The sequence below is a fragment of the Colobus angolensis genome, unplaced genomic scaffold (assembly GCF_000951035.1).
Source record: "Colobus angolensis palliatus isolate OR3802 unplaced genomic scaffold, Cang.pa_1.0 Scaffold75, whole genome shotgun sequence".
In the NCBI taxonomy this organism is placed as follows: Eukaryota; Metazoa; Chordata; class Mammalia; order Primates; family Cercopithecidae; genus Colobus; species Colobus angolensis.
In genome coordinates this window covers 2265626-2283015 of record NW_012121265.1, presented here as the reverse complement: position 1 = coordinate 2283015, position 17390 = coordinate 2265626, and the positions used below count along the sequence as shown (strand labels likewise).

At 41.8% G+C, this 17390-nt stretch overlaps 2 protein-coding genes across 5 annotated transcripts in view; one reads left to right on the top strand and one right to left on the bottom strand.

Annotated features, from left to right (window-relative positions):
- The window catches only part of ENO4 (enolase family member 4), a 32921-nt gene extending 23711 nt beyond the window's left edge, over positions 1 to 9210 (top strand). The window contains exons 10-14 of the mRNA XM_011927811.1: positions 655 to 780; positions 2810 to 3005; positions 6074 to 6141; positions 6659 to 6776; positions 8300 to 9210. Coding sequence (XP_011783201.1) covers positions 655 to 780; positions 2810 to 3005; positions 6074 to 6141; positions 6659 to 6776; positions 8300 to 8454 — 663 coding nt within the window. The 3' untranslated portion in view covers positions 8455 to 9210. The remainder of the gene's footprint in view (positions 1 to 654; positions 781 to 2809; positions 3006 to 6073; positions 6142 to 6658; positions 6777 to 8299) is intronic.
- Positions 9211 to 11589: 2379 nt separating this feature from the next.
- KIAA1598 (KIAA1598 ortholog) overlaps positions 11590 to 17390 on the bottom strand; it is a 121759-nt gene continuing 115958 nt past the window's right edge. For all 4 annotated transcript variants that reach the window (XM_011927812.1, XM_011927816.1, XM_011927814.1 and 1 more), the window contains one exon: positions 11590 to 13367. In XM_011927812.1, coding sequence (XP_011783202.1) covers positions 13145 to 13367 — 223 coding nt within the window. In that variant the 3' untranslated portion in view covers positions 11590 to 13144. The remainder of the gene's footprint in view (positions 13368 to 17390) is intronic.

Below are 17390 nucleotides of genomic sequence, written 5' to 3'. Positions count from 1 at the left end.
TATTCTAGATCCTTCAGCCCTGTTTACTTCTATACTTAATGACTTAGGGGCTTCCCAGACTTCAAATGAATGTTGTACTAGAATTCTACCTTCAGGACAATATTGTTACTACTAGAAGGTACATGCTACCTAAGAAAGAAATGCCTCACATAAATCACATTACTTTTCACACTGGTTGTTAGTGTATCAAAAGCCTAGCCTTGCTTTCAAGCTTTAGAGTATTTACGGTAAAGGAAACAAGTTGTTCATTCAATGTCAGCTAAAAGATGGTAGGGTCTAGTGAGTGAGCAGGTTAGCATTGCTATTCTGCTTGTTTTGTGAATTTATGATATTGTCCATCTACCCAGGCAGCCAAGTCTAACAGATTATTCCCCTCCTACTCTGTAATTCTTGGTGTTTTGTGTAGGAGGCTCCATCTGAAGTCTGTGGGAAGAACCCTAGAGGGCATCAAAAGGAATGGTGACTTGATTTCCCAGGTTAATATTTAAGATATTTAAAGTAGAATGGACAGATTTCTCAGGTCAGTGTGACCTGAAAAGAACCTGTTTACAACCTCTTATATAAAATGAACAAAAAGGAATCTGAACCACTTCTTTGGGATTTGATGAATTCATTGTTTATCCCTTATTTTAATATTTTGCTGACACATATCAGAGTAAAGGGAAGTATGAAGTGATCCTGGGCACATACAAAAATGCAGCGGAGATGGTTGACCTGTATGTGGATCTGATCAACAAGTACCCTTCAATTATTGCCTTAATTGATCCTTTCAGGAAGGAGGTAAGCACCTTACCTTTCATATTTTATAACATACTTTATATGCCATAAGATAGGCAGGACTCACCTTTTATATTTTATAACAAAACAGAGAATAAAATCTCATTCTTTTGGATCTCTGTCATTCAAAACGTGTTTTAATTTGGTCTGGGGCTGAGTTGCTTTATTTCAGCATTTATGAGAAAAGGCACTTACTAAGCAAATGAATAGAAAAAACACAATTACCTAGGAGTGTGCCTGTCTGGGGAATGAAACACGCTATTCGCAAGCCCTTCAGGAGTACCTGTATGTTTACAAGCAGCCTAACAGGTGGAAGCTGCCCCTGCTGTGCAAGCTGGAGCTTCAATAGGTTAATCATATATCATTTTCATGTGCTCAGGGAAACAGGCCTTCTATAAGACCAAATATTTTTCAACCTAAATCCAGTCACTATATATGCATAAAAGTAACAAAGCCATTTTTTCTTTTGAGACAGGGTCTCACTCTTGTCACCTAGGCTGGAGTGCAGTGGCACGATCTTGGCTCACTGCAACCTCTGTCTTCTGGGCTCAAGTGACTCTCCTGCCTCAGCCTCCCGAGTAGCTGGGACTATAGGCGTGCATCACCACACCCAGCTAATTTTTGGTATTTTTAGTAGAAACAAGGTTTCGCCATGTTGCCCAGGCTGGTCTCCAACTCCTGAGCTCAGGCAATCCGCCAACCTTGGCCTCCCAAAGTGCTAGGATTACAGGCATGAGCCACTGTGCCCGGCCTGCAAAGCCATATTTTTAAAGTGTTTGAGATATTGAGGTTTTATGATCTATTAAAACTCATGCATTTGACAAAGGCTTATGTGACCATCTTTCCTCCAACCAACTTACACTCCAAAATTTAAATTCTTGATTTTACAAATTTGAGAACCATCAGATAGATTGGACAGATATATTGAACAGGTATCTTCTTTGACATAACACAACTATTTCGATTTGGAGGACAATATGAATGCTGGTCCTCATGTGGAGTCCCAGGGTCTCAGTCCCATCCTCCCTTTCACAGCCTCCATTCCACTCCAGCACATACAGAATGCACTGGCTGAGCCTAATCTTAGCTCTTTAACCTTGCCATACCAGCCCTGTGATGACCGTCCTGAGGCTCTGGTCATACTTTTTTTTTTTTTTTTTAAGACAGGGTCTTGCTCTGTCACCCAGGCTGGAGTGCAGTGGCTTGATCACAGCTCACTGCAGCCTTGACCTTCCAGGCTCAAGCCATCTTCCCACCTCACCCTCTCAAGTAGCTGGGACTACGAGGCACACCACCACACCCAGCTAGTTTTTGTATTTTTTGTAGAGATGGGGTCTCGCCACATTGTCCAGGCTGGTCTCATACTCCTAGACTCAAGCGATCCTCCTGCCTCAGCCTCCCACAGTGCTGGTAGTACAGACATGAGCCACTGCACCCAACCTTGACCACAGCTTTTTTCATGTGATAGGATGAACCTGTGTGGTCTAATGCAGTAAGCTGAAATCTGGTACAAAAGCTAGGATGACTCTGTGTGTGTGTGTGTACACACACACACACATATGTGTATAATTTTAAAATAAGCATTTCATTTCCTATGATGGTCTCACCAATAAAAATAAGGGTGTTGAGAAGGGACTAGAGCCCTTGCAGGGTTTCTTTTTCCATTTTCTGTTTATCAGAAATATCAGAAAAATCCATCCAGTCAATCTTTAGCAGCATTATAGATGAGAGTGGATGGGAATAGCCTGGGTCTGAAGAACTCTAAAATCCACATAAGAAATAGCATTTAGTGTATTAACATTTTATTCACGAAACCTTTAAGCTCAAATGTAATCGCTATTAGTTTCTGTTTCACAAAGTTTCTTAGTTTGTGTGGCTGTGGTACAGGGATCATTCAGGAACAAAAGTAAAAGAAAATTGTTTTGTGCATCTCAGGGAAAATGTGTGAGTTTGAGTACGTGCTCTATTATTCCTGTTGTTTTGTAATTATGTTCAATGCATTATAATGATAGATTCTTAAATATTTACCCAGGACTCTGAACAGTGGGACAGCATCTATCACGCACTTGGTTCCAGGTGTTACATAATTGCAGGAACTGCATCCAAAAGCATTTCTAAACTTCTAGAGCAAGGAAACATCAGCATCCCCAAATCCAGTGGGCTGATCATAAAACACACAAACCAAACTACAATGTCTGACTTGGTGGAAATAACCAATCTGATTGACAGTGAGTAAAAGTATACATCTGAAAGACTCGTAATGACTTGGTTATATAAGAAACCAAAAATACACAGCATATCAAAGTTACTAAAAAGCATGGAAGAAATCTTGGAAGAAAAGAAAGTCCAACCATTTGTGAGAGATTTAGTGCTGGAACACAAAATGCAGCTTACCGACTCACTTCACAATGTTCCACTAACAGCCCAAGTCCAAGCTCATCCCCTTTACTGAGGGCTACCAGAGGTACGACCAAGGCCACTGCCCTGTCAGCTTGACAGTGGGGACAGCCTTTCTGCCTGTAACAGGAGGACTAATGGCTGATTTCTTATGAAAGGGCATAGCCTTCAGCACATTTATCAATTTGCTTTAGGCTCTGAGCTTGGGCTACAGAAAATCTTTAAATGTACAGAAACCTGGCCGGATGCGATGGCTCATGCCTGTAATCCCAGCACTTTGGGGAGGCTGAGGCCAGCAGATCACGGGGTCAGGAGATCGAGACCATTCTGGCTAACACGGTGAAACCCTGTCTCTACTAAAAATACAAAAAATTAGCCGGGCGTGGTGGCAGGTGCCTGTAGTCCCAGCTACTCGGGAGGCTGAGGCAGGAGAATGGCGTGAACCCGGGAGGCCGAGCTTGCAGTGAGCCGAGATCATGCCACTGCACTCCAGCCTGGGCGACAGAGAGAGACTCTGTCTCAAAAAAATAATAATAATAAAATAAATAAATAAATTTACAGAAACCCATAGAGGTACCCCAACTCTTACTGCTAAAGAACAGATCTCAAATCCTGAATCATGCACTGTGGAACACCTGGGTACCATCTGCACTAGCCAGGCTTCCGGCTACAATGCAGTGTTTAAGCTAAGAAAAATAGCTCACCATTAACAAAGCCAAGGCACCAAGCACAGCCAAGGAACAACAGGGGCAGAACATGTGTAGCCTGCATCATGTTACCGCAGTATTGTAAATTTCCTCCTATCATTTACTACCACTTTATGCTCTAGATTCTAGATAAGGAGTCAACATCTTAACAGGGACCATAGCTCTTTCTTCCACATAGGCATGGCTCAAGTACATAGTAAGGATGTAGGAATTACTTAATTGAAAAGGCCCCAAGTATATAGTAAGGATGTAGGAATTACTTAATTGAAAATAAACTTAGCTACTTATAATATAACCAGACACCAGTCGGCCATTTTAATTTGCATTACTTGGGGAAGTCTAGGAGGGATCAGAATTTGGAATCAGATCACCCACTGCAGGGAATGGTCTACTTGAACAGTTTCGAAAACAGGCAACAAGATCAGATTAGAAGCAGTTTTCCGTCAGTACAGAGACCGGAGGCAAGGGTAGGTTCACTACTAACACGCAGCACAAGGAAGCTTGGCAAGGCAGTGGGGCATCAGGGAAGCCTCGGGAAGCAGAACCTGAGTCATCAAGTTGGGATTCAAGGACAGGATCCCAGCAATGGGGATCAGGGGACGACAGGTGAAAAGCAGGGCTCTAGTGTTGGTGCATCTGGGATGCCAGAGGAGAGCAGCTTTATTTAAGACCAATGGATCAGGCATTTGCGAACTGGACATAATCCTTACAGCATCCCTGTGAAGTAGACACTGTCATTTCCACTTTATTGATAAGAAAACAAGACTTGGAGAGATTAGGTAAGTTTCCCATGACACTATAGTCATCTCACTTGCCCACAACTCTTGACCACGTCAGTGTTTAAACATGCTGTTCCTTTGGACCAGAATGCTTTCCTCTGACATACTTGACTCTGCATCCTTCAGGTCTTGGCTAAAATGAAATGTCTTCAGCCACTCTTGCCTACCCCTATCTCTAACTGGTTCTGTTCTGAGTCTTCCTCCTAGCATCCTGTACATCCTCTTTGTAATGCTGACTACAATGACTTGTACAACTATAATGACTGGGGTCTCCCACTAAACTACAAACTGAGTTCATGGGCGTCTTGTACACTTATGCAGAGGGCACGAAACAAATACCATGAGTGGGTCGCAGGAACTAGACAGAAAGCTGGTCTCAGAGCTGGAGCAGAACTCAGAGCCAGACTGGCAGCCAGGGGTCTGGGTTGGTGCCAGAGGATGGAAGAAGATGCTCATGCAGGGCTGGCCTGTGGGTGGTAGATGATAGATAGGAGGCAATGCAAACACTGTCGCTGCAGGAAGAGCTCTGGCTGGCACTCTTCACAGACTGGCACATTTCAAAGGGTTTTGAGACCCTCAAGTGATTGATTACTACCAACACTACTCTTCTAGTCAACATTCAGAATGGCAGTCCTTTGAATAAAATTCTACACAATGACAGGAGAAAGCCATTATGTAGGCACAACAACTCCACGTTACTTTTACCATATTTCAGACTCAAAGATGCACATTTTTCTACATTGAACATTTAAAAAATTGAATCGTGTCTTATAGCTGTGGTCTCAGAAATGTGTCCATCTAATTTGAGCATCCCCCTACCCCCTTTTAGTGGTAAAAAATAATAGTACATCTTACAAATCATGTATCTTAATTTTTTTTTTTTTTTTGAGACAGTCTCTCTCTGTTGCCCAGAGCTGGAGTGCAGTGGTGCAGTCTTGGCTCACTGCAAGCTCTGCCTCTCGGGTTCACGCCATTCTCCTGCCTCAGCCTAAGTAGCTGGGACTACAGGCGCAGGCCACCACGCCTGGCTAATTTTTTGTCTTTTTAGTAGAGACAGGGTTTCACCGTGTTAGCCAGAATGGTCTTGATCTCCTGACCTCATGATCCGCCCACCTTGGCCTCCCAAAGTGCTGGGATTACAGGCGTGAACCACCGCGCCCAGCCATCACGTATCTTAATTTTAATGAAACACGGTATTCATTTAGTATTTCCAGCATCTAAACTACTGAAAGTTGGGAGTAAACAAATAAAAGCAGGGCAATAAAAATGCAAATGTTAAAATCCTAGGTGGGCAAATAATTGACTCTTTACAGGAGAGTTTTAAATCTGAGAAGTGTTTAATTTTGATCCCAGAGGCCCACATGTATGCTAACTTTCTACACCGTATAAAACTGAAAGAAATTCCTCTTCCAGGTAAGAAGCACATCCCAGTCTTTGGAAGTACAGAAGGAGAATCATCTGATGACAGCCTTGTCGATTTGGTAAGTGCTGAATGCTGGTCAACTGCCAAACACTGCTTTTATCACGAATTGGTATTTCAGAGAAATGCAGTCTTTGGTGGAGAAAGTCATGTAACCTTTTATGAAATAGACTTGCTTCCTCCTAGACAGCTACCTTTTGCAAAGAGCTAATCTTTGAACTTTTAAAAAGAAGAAAAATTGAAGTCCAGGGAAAATGATGAGCACACTTAAATGACTGGGGTGTGCACCTTGCAATCTTTCCTCCCAAAATGAAGTGAGAAAGGCCAGAATGTTCTTAGATAAAATCAGCATGCCTACGTGACTAGTAAAGTGCCTGATGGATAGTCAGTCACATCATCTGTTTGCCTTTCAGCACTCTCAGCTTGTAGGCCACTGTGCTTATGTAAAGATAAAAAACTAATAAGGGAAAAACCAAAACAACACGCCGTGACAGTTTCCTTTCTCCTTAAAGAATTGTTTGTCGTTTAGCAAGACATGGCTCCTCCATCTAAAATGAGCTCCCGCCCCCCTCTTTCAGGCTGTTGGGCTTGGTGTCCGGTTTATCAAGTTGGGGGGTCTTTCCCGTGGTGAACGAGTGACTAAATACAACCGCCTTCTCACTATAGAGGAAGAACTTGTCCAGAATGGAACACTGGGTATGCGCTGCTTTCTTGCTTTGTTTTCACTTAGCCATGAATAAGAGAACAAAGATTGGAAGAGGGGGAATAGAAGTCCCTCTGCAGGAGGGCAGGGGAATCCAAAGACCATACATAAGTGCTGACAAAACTAGGATGGCACTTGCCACAATGTATATTGTTGTCTTAATGGATCATCTGTTTACCTGAATGTTTAAAACTCTCGCCCTTTTTCTTGATGAATAGGCTGCACGATGCTCTTCAATAGAATTAATTGATCGGAATTTCCAAGCCTACCTTTTGTTATGGTCCAAATTATACTTAAGGTTTCCCTGCATAGCCCATGAAAGTTAAAAGGCAGACGCTTTCCTGGGGGTTCTTGGAAACAAATCGTTTTACTTAAAAACAAGTAGGCAGTGTGTTAATTTTAACATACCTTGGAAAGGTTAAGGTCTCAAGAGAAATAAATCAGTCGTTTAATGAAATCAGACCTTTGTAAATCTGCATACTGGGTAACTGGAGAGAAACACACCAAATACGCATTTTTATGTTCTTATATTACTGACTGTGATGGCCAAAAGGAGGCACATAGCACGCAGTGGCATTTAAAGAGACCAACAGAAACTGTGGTTATAGACATCACAAGTGTAACATGTGTAGCGGTCTTGAAATGCATCCTAGGATTCAGAAAATAAAGAAATAATTGGGAGACTATTTCTGAGTCACATAAGGGCAGTCAAAAGTTAGTCTGTGTTGAGTGTGTAGTAGAAGGGCTAGTTTTTTTCAAATAGGTAAAATTAGACTGTTCCACATACCTGATTATTTTTCCTGGCATCCTGACTTGTGGAGGCCTTAGCTTCCCTGAATGACTGATCCCAGTTCCAGCCAGACATTACCGCGAGGGAAACAGCTGCTGCAGGGCACCAAAAAGGACTCTGGTGACCACAGGCTCCACCCCTCTCTGGTGACAGTGCAGCCCCCTCAACATTCCACAATGGATTGACAGATCGAGGAGAATTTTTCTGACACCGGCTTTGGTGAATCATTATTAAAGGGACCCAAAACTGGAAAAATAAATCTCCCCACTCCCACTTTCAAGTAGGAAATCTTGGCAAAAGCTCAGCCATTACAATGTTGTCAATACTTACATGGAAAGACCTGACTGGAATGGTCCTCGCCTGCCATCATTTCCCTGGGAGCAGTCAGCTGGCAGTGGCTTATATCATGCATAATACTGGCCTTTCCCCCAGTTCATCATCTTCCTCTAACCCTTTCTGCTAAGCCTCTGCCCAAAGTCCATGATGCATCATCAAATGTTCCAGAATGAATGTGAGTGTAAATAAAATTGAACAGAACATCTGTATGGCACAATTAACATATAACCAAATACAGGCCCAGTTGTAAATGGCTCTGGTATCCTTTCCGATGGTGATGTGACACCTTTGGACTAGTACTGAAGATGATCTCCTTCAACTCATGTAATATATAAAAGCTGGCACCATTGGATTAGACCGTAAACTTTATTGTTACTTTTTTTTTAATAGGTTTCAATGAAGAACGCACTTTTTTTTACTTTAATGAGGAAGCTGAAAAGGCTGCAGAGGCACTTGAGGCTGCTGCGGCTAGAGAGCCGCTGGCACCCACCTTCCCCACACAAGGTGTAGAGGAATCAGCCGAAACAGGAGCATCCTCTGGATAGGGCTGTACACACCCCAGGTTCCAGCCACACCGTCAGTATTAGTAGACCAGGAGGTCTGATGTATGGCACCGTGTCTCCACATTGAGTTTCCTCTTCAACTTCACCAACTCCTGTGGTTTTTATTCTTCTAATTCCACTGTTTGGTAAATTACATACATGGTGTTCTTGCTTGAAATTCTATCTGTGAACTTTGTTTTGCAGCCACCACACTTCCATGCAGATTTTGTCTTTTAGCTCGCCTGTCCGTTTTTGAGGGGCACGCTCCAGTAAAAGAGGCCAATATTTTTGTTGTCAAGTCCACACTCAATCAAACACCCCATCCTTTACCAATCAGAACATCTCTGAGAACAAAAACCTAATGACCCTAGAAGCTCTCTGTGCTGGGAACAGATGTCCATCTTCTGTGTTTACTCTACATGTCTGTCCTGAAAAGCACCGACACATTTTTGTAGCCAACCTCACGCAGAAGTGCGAGAGCGTCACTATTTTTTGTAACAGCCAAACAGTTTCATCTCACTTTCCTACCCTTAATTCCCTTTTCCCTAATTCCCTCTTCTTTTTAAATTTTAGTTTTTCTTGTATTATTTTTATCTTTGTGAGTCTTCTTAGATCCTTTTTGGAGTAAGAATGAGTATAAATGAATAAGCACATCAGTAAATGAATAAATATTCTCAAGGTTATTAAATGCCCAGTTATTTATACTACAGCATTTAAAAAGCAATCCGCAAGTGATAAAAAAAAAAATGATGTGACATATCCGTTCCCTGAAGTGCCTCTTTTGTAAGCCAGGGTTGGGATTATAGCAGAGGAGTAGCAGAAATAAACATAGTCAGACACAACCATATAGATAGAATAATATCCAACCACTTTATATGATTTAGGGTCTCTTGTTAAAAGGGTTACCATTTACTTCTCCTAAAAATTATATAAATTGCTATGTACTGACCTGTAGGGGAGCTGGCTAAGTTTAGACTTCTGATAAATTCTATAATTTTTACTAAGCACACTGAAGATCTCTCCTTTTAAAGAGTACTAACAAGGGACCTTAATTTCCTCATAACGAAGCCAACTCCTTATTCTCAAAGCTATGATTTGAAACTGGCTCAGTTGTAGACTCTCTCAGAGCAAGGGGCAGGAGACTTGGTTGGTGTCACTCTAAGTTAGAAGAACTGTGTCACGGTTTGTGGCTGCTACTGCCTCTCCTGATGCTTAGCAACAAACAACGGGTAGGAGAAACTGGAAGGAAAATTCATTTTAAAAGCAGAACAAACATGACTGGGTGTTCACATACCCTTTGAAAAATACACACACACATACACACACACACACACACACACACACCATGAGAATATGCCCTGGAACAGTGATATAAATTATAATTAAATTACTAAAACCAGAGCAAAAATGTACAACGAATAACAAAATAACTAAATGAAATTAACCAGAGGTGATTTATTAACATAACCAGGTCAGCAGTGTAACTTCAACACAGAGCAGTTTACTCACCTATCCTCGAGACTGCGCTCACCAATGGATAATTAGCCTTTTAATTTAAATTTCTTAGGGTGCTAGGCACTCTTTCTATTTATGCTTTCTGTCTCTGTGTTATATAACATATAATATGAAATATATTTATATAATCGTATATATAATATTATCTGTGAAAGAAATGAAAGAAACAGTCATATCCCAAATTAAAAATGACTGTGGGATGGGGAAATGTCAGTGCTTGGAAGAGAAACTTCAAACCACTCCAATCCTTATGCAGGGACTGCTTGATGAGTCTTCGGAGATCGGTGATAATGACAGACGGTTATCCATTCTCAACAACTTCTTGGTATATAAGCTAACGTTGTTCCACAACGCCACAACGAATGTAACTAAACATGTAGAGTATGCATTTAGAAAAATAATCCAGACTTTAAGGCTGTGATACAGACTATCATTTACTGAACACACAACCAAAAACTGGTCTGGAAAGACAATTAACAATAATTGTTACCTGTACTGCTCCATTTCCAGCAGTTTACCATTAACAAAGAAGGTAAGGAAGGAGCAATTATTGGTGAGTAGTTAGAGCCAAAGCGTCCATCCTCCTTACTCGGGGCAAACGAGGCTGGGTGCTAATAGCCCTGTTGATGCCTGCCAGTCAGAACTTCCATGGGACTGTTCAGCTGCTGAAACTCCTGTGGGTGAGGACTGTGTTTGAGACCAGCTCAGATACAAAAGGGTGCAAGTGCTTTAATTAAAATCTTATTCTTCCAGAAAAAAAGAGACATTTTCTTTTTCTTTAATAGCAATGGCACAAAGTACCTCTACCTCTTTGCCTCACTCGGGCTATAAAATGCATCAACATTAGATTAAAAAAAAAAAAAAAATCCTCTATAGCACACAAGACTTAATTTATCTTTCCCAAACAGAAGGAAGCATAAATAACCTTTTAGAAAAATCAAACACATAAAGATGCAGTCTCTTCCGACTTAAAATCGTGTAAGCAGGATGTATGTAAGTTTTGTGTGTACAATAGCTATGAACATACCTTGCAGATACAAGCATAGTTCTCCTCTGTCTTCCTATTTGGGATCCCTTGCTTTGGTTGATAATGTCACCCCAGCCAGGGGCAAAACCCCCTCAAAACCAAAGTGAAAAGGGAAAAACTGTAGGCAGAAAAAGGTGAGTGGATATCTTACATCAAATACCTTTATGTCAAATTAATTTAAAATGCTTTGTAATCACAGTGAGAGAAAGTAAGCAGCTTAAAGAAGGCATGAACACTTTCAAAATACCTGTTACTAATTGTTCCCTAGTCCAGCTAACACATTTCACCCAAAGGGCAACTTCTAACTCTAGAAAGGAGGGTGTTTTGATAACCATATTATTCTGTTGATGGTGTGATGAAATATGGAAAGACAGTATATATATTTTTATATTCCTAAATGTGTGTGAGTTGCATCTGGCAGACGGATCACAGATGCAAGAAGACAGCACAAAGAAACATGAAAGAAAACTCAATAAACAATCTTAGGGACTATTAAAAATTACTAAACTTGTCAAATCATATACAATTTTCTATTAAAGAATGTCAAGCTTGGGGAACTAAAGCAGAAACGTTAATAATAACCACAACTGACCCTCAATGGGAAAAACTATTGGTGCCTTTTTAATAAGTTGTGGTGAAGAGAGTTCAAATTACAGGACATAACAGAATTTGTTTCATGAATTAATGCAGTCTGTAGTTAGCATATCATATAGCAGTATTATCCAGTTAAGGAAAGATACAGTTGAAAAACATTACATTTTAATTCCCCATTAGTAAAGTGATAAGTAACTGTAAAATTATCATTGGGAGAACATGGAAACAGTCAAGCATAACGAACTTACAGAAAGATAATTATCTCCAAATTTAGGAAGTACATGTACCTGCCTACCCACCTCTTCAAGCCTATGCTTACCACACGTGCAAAAATACAATACAATACAACTACTGCAATTATTACTATCATTTTCTTTTGCGCTTAGGTGAAAAACACCTGACAGCTACATGCTGAGCCATGCTAACAAAACTAAACCTTTCACTTCCTTTAATAGTAAAATTACCATTACTGAATCATTGTCATAAAAAGTGCATTCAAGTACATTACCACTTATTTTAAATAAACACCAATTTTGAAACAATCAACTTTGAAAAGCTGCATAAGTTTTTTTTTTTTTAATCCCTGATTACATTTCTATTTATTCACTGTGGTAGCCTGAAACATTGTATTTTTAGAGACTAACTACTGCTTAATTTCTTTTTTAAAAAAACAACAACAAACCTGTGTAATATAGAACAGCAGTGAAGCAAGAAAAATGTGTGCTTGTCACTTATCTTCACTGTACTGTACATAAGAACTCTGATAAAATATGGTACTTGTGCCACATTAGTATATGGGAAAACATAATTAACTCATAGCACAGAGCACATGGTTTACCAACATATTACTGTAAAATTTAAGGTTCGGACTTTCACCTCAGTCTGTATTCAGGCTACCAGAGCATCCCCACGGAGGTCCTTGGGAGGCTTTGGACACAATCAATAGCATGTATTTTTTCATCCAATAGTTAACAATGTATGTAATTAAGACTGACTATGGGACTACGAGTTTGATGCCAGCTCCTGAGTTTTAAGTTTATCTCAGTCTACCGTAGAAAATAACTTGTATGCCACAGTACCCAACAATTTCCACGCTGCTGCAGTTTCTCCATCAAGAGGATCAGATCCAAACCAGAAGCTTCTTTGGGGGCTTTAAAAATCACATTAAGTTGATCAGTTTTGTTTATCCAATTATTTACAAGCACCTCAAACTTTCAGCATTCCATTTGAGGAGTGGTATGCACATTTCCTAAAAAGGTATCAACATCTGCATTTTTTTTGTAACCTTCTAAAAGAAGTCATACTTAATACAGTAACTAGGAAAAAAAAAATCATCCTTATAAAGATCAAATAACCAAAACCTAATAGGAATGTGTGTTTTGCTAAACAGCTTACTTATGTTTATAGTTGCTACCTACAAAAGTAACACCAGAAAAAAACCTGTATTCTGAATACAGTGACCAGAGCAGAATGTCTACAGCCCTTGCCAATATACCAACACTCATCACGTGCTTATTGAAAAGGACTTCCAAACATGTCAGGCTTCTGGTTTCCGGATCAGCAGTTGGAGCTGTCTGTCTCTTTCACGTTTTCAATGCTGTCTTCTTTGTTTTCTGGTTGGACTTTGCCTTCATCCTCCTTGTGTTGAGTTGGATCTTTTTCAGCAATCTGGTCTTTGGTTTGGGGTTCATGTGTAGAAACAGGATCTAAAACTACAACTGGTTCGACTTGTTTTTCACCGTCAATGTATTTTTTCCTGCATCCAATGCTACTGGGAGGCCTATGAGATGAAGAGTTAGACAAAAAAAGTAAAAAGCAGAGAGAAAATAGTTGTCTCTGATATTCTGGATTCAGATCAACATAAAACCCAAAATGTTCTAAGTAGTCAACATGCATATAGTAGTCTTTGAGATGCCAGCCATTTAAAAGAAACAGTGAAGCTATCGAATTACACAGCTGATACTAGGAGCACAAGGCCAGAAGAAAGAAGGCAGAGAAAGAGCGATTAACTACAGAAGTGTTAAAAAGCCAAATGCACCTACCTGCTTAATTGCATTCTCTTCTCAGGAAGCGTAAAGCTCATGGACAAACTGTGAACCTCTCACGGCCTGCTGCCCAGACTCCCACCCGCCCTCACTTAGCTGGATGGAGCCAGTTAACTCCCTTCCCTCCTGCGTGTCCCTGGGTACGGCTGGTTGCAAGGTAGCCCTGAGGAGCTGGCATGGACAAGGGGAGTTAATCACCCCTCATCACTGATGGAAAGGTGAGAGGCATGCCGGCTGCTGCTATTACCAAACAGAGGAGACCTGGTCAGACTTCAGGAGAGGGTGATGGTAGGACCAAGGGCAGAGAGAGAGTCAGAGTAGAAGCTAAAATGCTAAGTTACCATTAATGTTTTTAAAAGGAGAATCAGGTTTCTTGAGAAATTTCTTATGGAATTTCAGAGGCAGTTTTCCACAGACTCCTCCTCTCATCTCTTCTGCTGCAAGAAGCTATGGCTCCTCAGGCTGAATGGGTGCAGATTTCCTTATGGAAACAGTTATCTCTGAAACACCCAAAGGTTCAGGCTGCTGAGCTGCTGCCTGAAGATGGAGGCAGCTGCAGTGGGCAGGGCTGGGGCTTTCAGACTTTTCTGGTCTTTCTGGAAAATGCTAGGATCTGGCCTTTTTGTCCCTGAGAACTGGTTGTTAACCATGACCTGGCACACCATCCCACCTCTTCGTGTTCCACCAGGTGCCGCTGAGCTGCTAGCCAGTGCCTGCCCACTGCTCTACCAGCCCCTCACCAGGAGCTGATTTCTACTATTCTCTAACCCATTCACCAGGTCAGAGCTGGCAGGAGACACTCTTTTTACCACCTAATACCTCTCTCTTGTTGGACTTACCACAATTGTTTCCTGTCTGTCTCTTTCAATAGCATGTAAACATCTACGAGGCAGGGACTGTTTAGCTTTACTCACAATTCTATCCCCAGCACCTAGCACAGATGCATTTGTGGAATAAACGAATGGGCAAATACTAATAAACTGAAAGGTTCAGAATTAAGGGGGAGAAATCAAGGTTTGGGTGTCAGTAGGTCTGGATGTCTCTCTTGTGACAAAAACAACAGAACAAATGATCAATTACTAAGTGAAAGTAACCTGCATGACCCAGTAATGGGCACAAACCCTCAAACCCAAAGACCACACTGTTTTTTTTTCACTTTCTGACCAGTACTGTAAGATCAGTCCAAATGTTTAAAAACCACTCCCTCTGGCTATCAGGTTATATTACCTATGTGTGGCTCGGTCATCATCCTAAGTGACAAACACTCTGTCTTCCTTGGAGGTGGTAAGAACAAAAATAAGCAGGAGCCTGGGTACAGGCTGTGCGGCAGTGAGGACAGATTCCTTTATTTTTGCCTGATTATGGCACCATGACATTGTCCATCTACCTTGGCCAAGGAACTACTTCTCCAGACATCTGCCGCTCTGCTTTGGGAATCAGAATGTGCTGTAGTTTCTCCAGTGGTACCTATTTTGACTCTCTCTGACCCACACAATATTTAAAAGCCTGTAATCGGAGAAGCAGAACAACTATGAGCAGTACTAAGGATTGATCAGAGGAATTAGACCTTAGGGAGTGGAAGGCACTAGTCATGCAGTCTATGTAAATCTGCTGCCTCTGCATCTGACACTGGGCCTGCAGTCAGCTCTTCTGACAGTTGGGAGAGAAGGTGGCTGTAAAGTGACAGAGACTGAGGACAAACTAGAGCTGTACCTATCTCTCTATGTCTCACAAGCACCAATCTTGATGATGCAAGACAATCTGCAGGATAAGCAGGAGCCTTCCCCAAGGAGCTGCACATGCCCCTGTCCCACGATTTGGAAAAGCTGGAGGAGGAGATGTGGGGAGCTGGAGAAACTGTGGGCCAGTCACTGCCACGTGCCAGTTAGGTGAGTCAGGACATCAGGAATGTCATGCACAAGCTATAACAGAGCCTGCCCTACACGGACCTTCCGAGGGTTAAAAAAAGGTTTTTTTAAGACAACTACTTCACTTCTGCCTTCTAAATCTCATGCAGATTTATCTGTGGGCAATTCTAAACTGAAAACAAATGAGTGAGGGGATTCCAGGAAATAAAGCTGCAGCCCAGCTAAGGTTCCAGGGAAAGTCCCATCCAAGTCTGCAGGTCGAGTCACCAGTATGATGGCTTCACCATCTTGGGCCTGGGCCCACTCTTACATAAGCCAGCCAATCTGCTTTCAGCATGCAAAGGAGGTAGTATTTCTCTCATTTACGTGAGCAACTTCCATCAACCCGTACTAACCTTCATCACTTCTGTAGAACTACCATGGATGTTTCCATGCTCGTGTGTGTCTGCAGGTGAAGGGGTGGTGCACAGATCCTAGTAAAAGCTTTCTTCATCAGCTCAGGGCTAAAAATTTCCAGGAAGTGCTCTCTGGGCTCCACAGCAGCAATGCATGGATGTTGATTGAACTGAAAACTCATAAACCTAGTATTGTCAGGCTGAAATTGCCCTAGAATTGTCTCAGTCCAAAGAATGATTTCCCTGCCCTGAAGCAAGCTTCTTGACTGCAGATTAATCTATTATTAAGTCACTTATAGGCTATAATTTGAGAATTCCTTTGTTATCACTGAACTAGGTGCAGCGGGGGCATTTTCTGAAGCTAGGCATGGAGGGAGAGTGACTGGTTTCTCAAGGATAATGACCACTGCCTTAGAATCCCAATGGAAGGTGGAAAAGGACCAGGGCAATTGTCTAGTCTGACCTGTCCTTTTACAGATGAGGATGATGGGGCTTGAACTCTTGTTCTGAGTCTGCCACATGGCTCATCAGTGGCAGACTCAGAACAAGAGTCAGAAGTTCCTGTCTCCGTGTTTCTGCCTTTTCCATGACAGCATGCTGTTTCTCAAAGGCATCTTCTCCTAGAAACAGGAGGCTACAGGCTAGTTTTTGGCACGTTTACTGATTTGATTCTTTCTGAATCCCTGTTTCCATCTCCATCTTCCAGATCTGTAAATAAAAAGTCTACCCCTTCAAGCTATCCCTCCTTTTTAATTTTTCCCCTGTGGTTTGTAGCTCCTTCTGGCTTGACATCACCAGGTCCACTCCTGGCTCCCACCGGCAGCTGCCCAAGACCCCTGGAATGAGAGGCTTTTCCTTCTCCTAGGCCTCATTCTACCTTCATTCCTATTGTACGGGAAGGGCCACGGAGCCGCATCAGTGATGGTGCCAAGAACCCAGGTTCTCACTCTAGTAGTCATGGTGGCAGGTTCTAGAGGGTTAAATGTGAAGCTTCTCCCCAAGGGAGAAATCCCAGAAGCTCAAATGCAACACTTCAGTAGGAGTTGTAATGCACTGTCACTCTGTTCAGGTTTTCTACTTAATGCAACATCTAAGGACTAAGACCACAATAAGGAATTAAAAGTCTGTACTTATAAAAAGTAATGGCAACCTGTCTCCTGCATGCCGCAAAATCTGCAAGTAAAAACTTAAGTTTTACAAGTATCACTTATAAAGTGAAACTAAAATCGTGGGCTACTTGGGCTGACAGGGATCACCATGGTGAGCTAATCTAACCTCTTCATTTGTCAGATGAAGCGGCCAGGGAAGAGTGAGGTTAAATCAGCATACAACTTGTTAATAGCAGATACAGGACTAAACTAATGGAATCTCGACTTCCTGTCCAATATTTCCCCCCCCCTTTTTTTTTTTTGAGACGGAGTCTCGCTGTCGCCCAGGCTGGAGTGCAGTGGCGCGATCTCAGCTCACTGCAAGCTCCGCCTCCCGGGTTCACGCC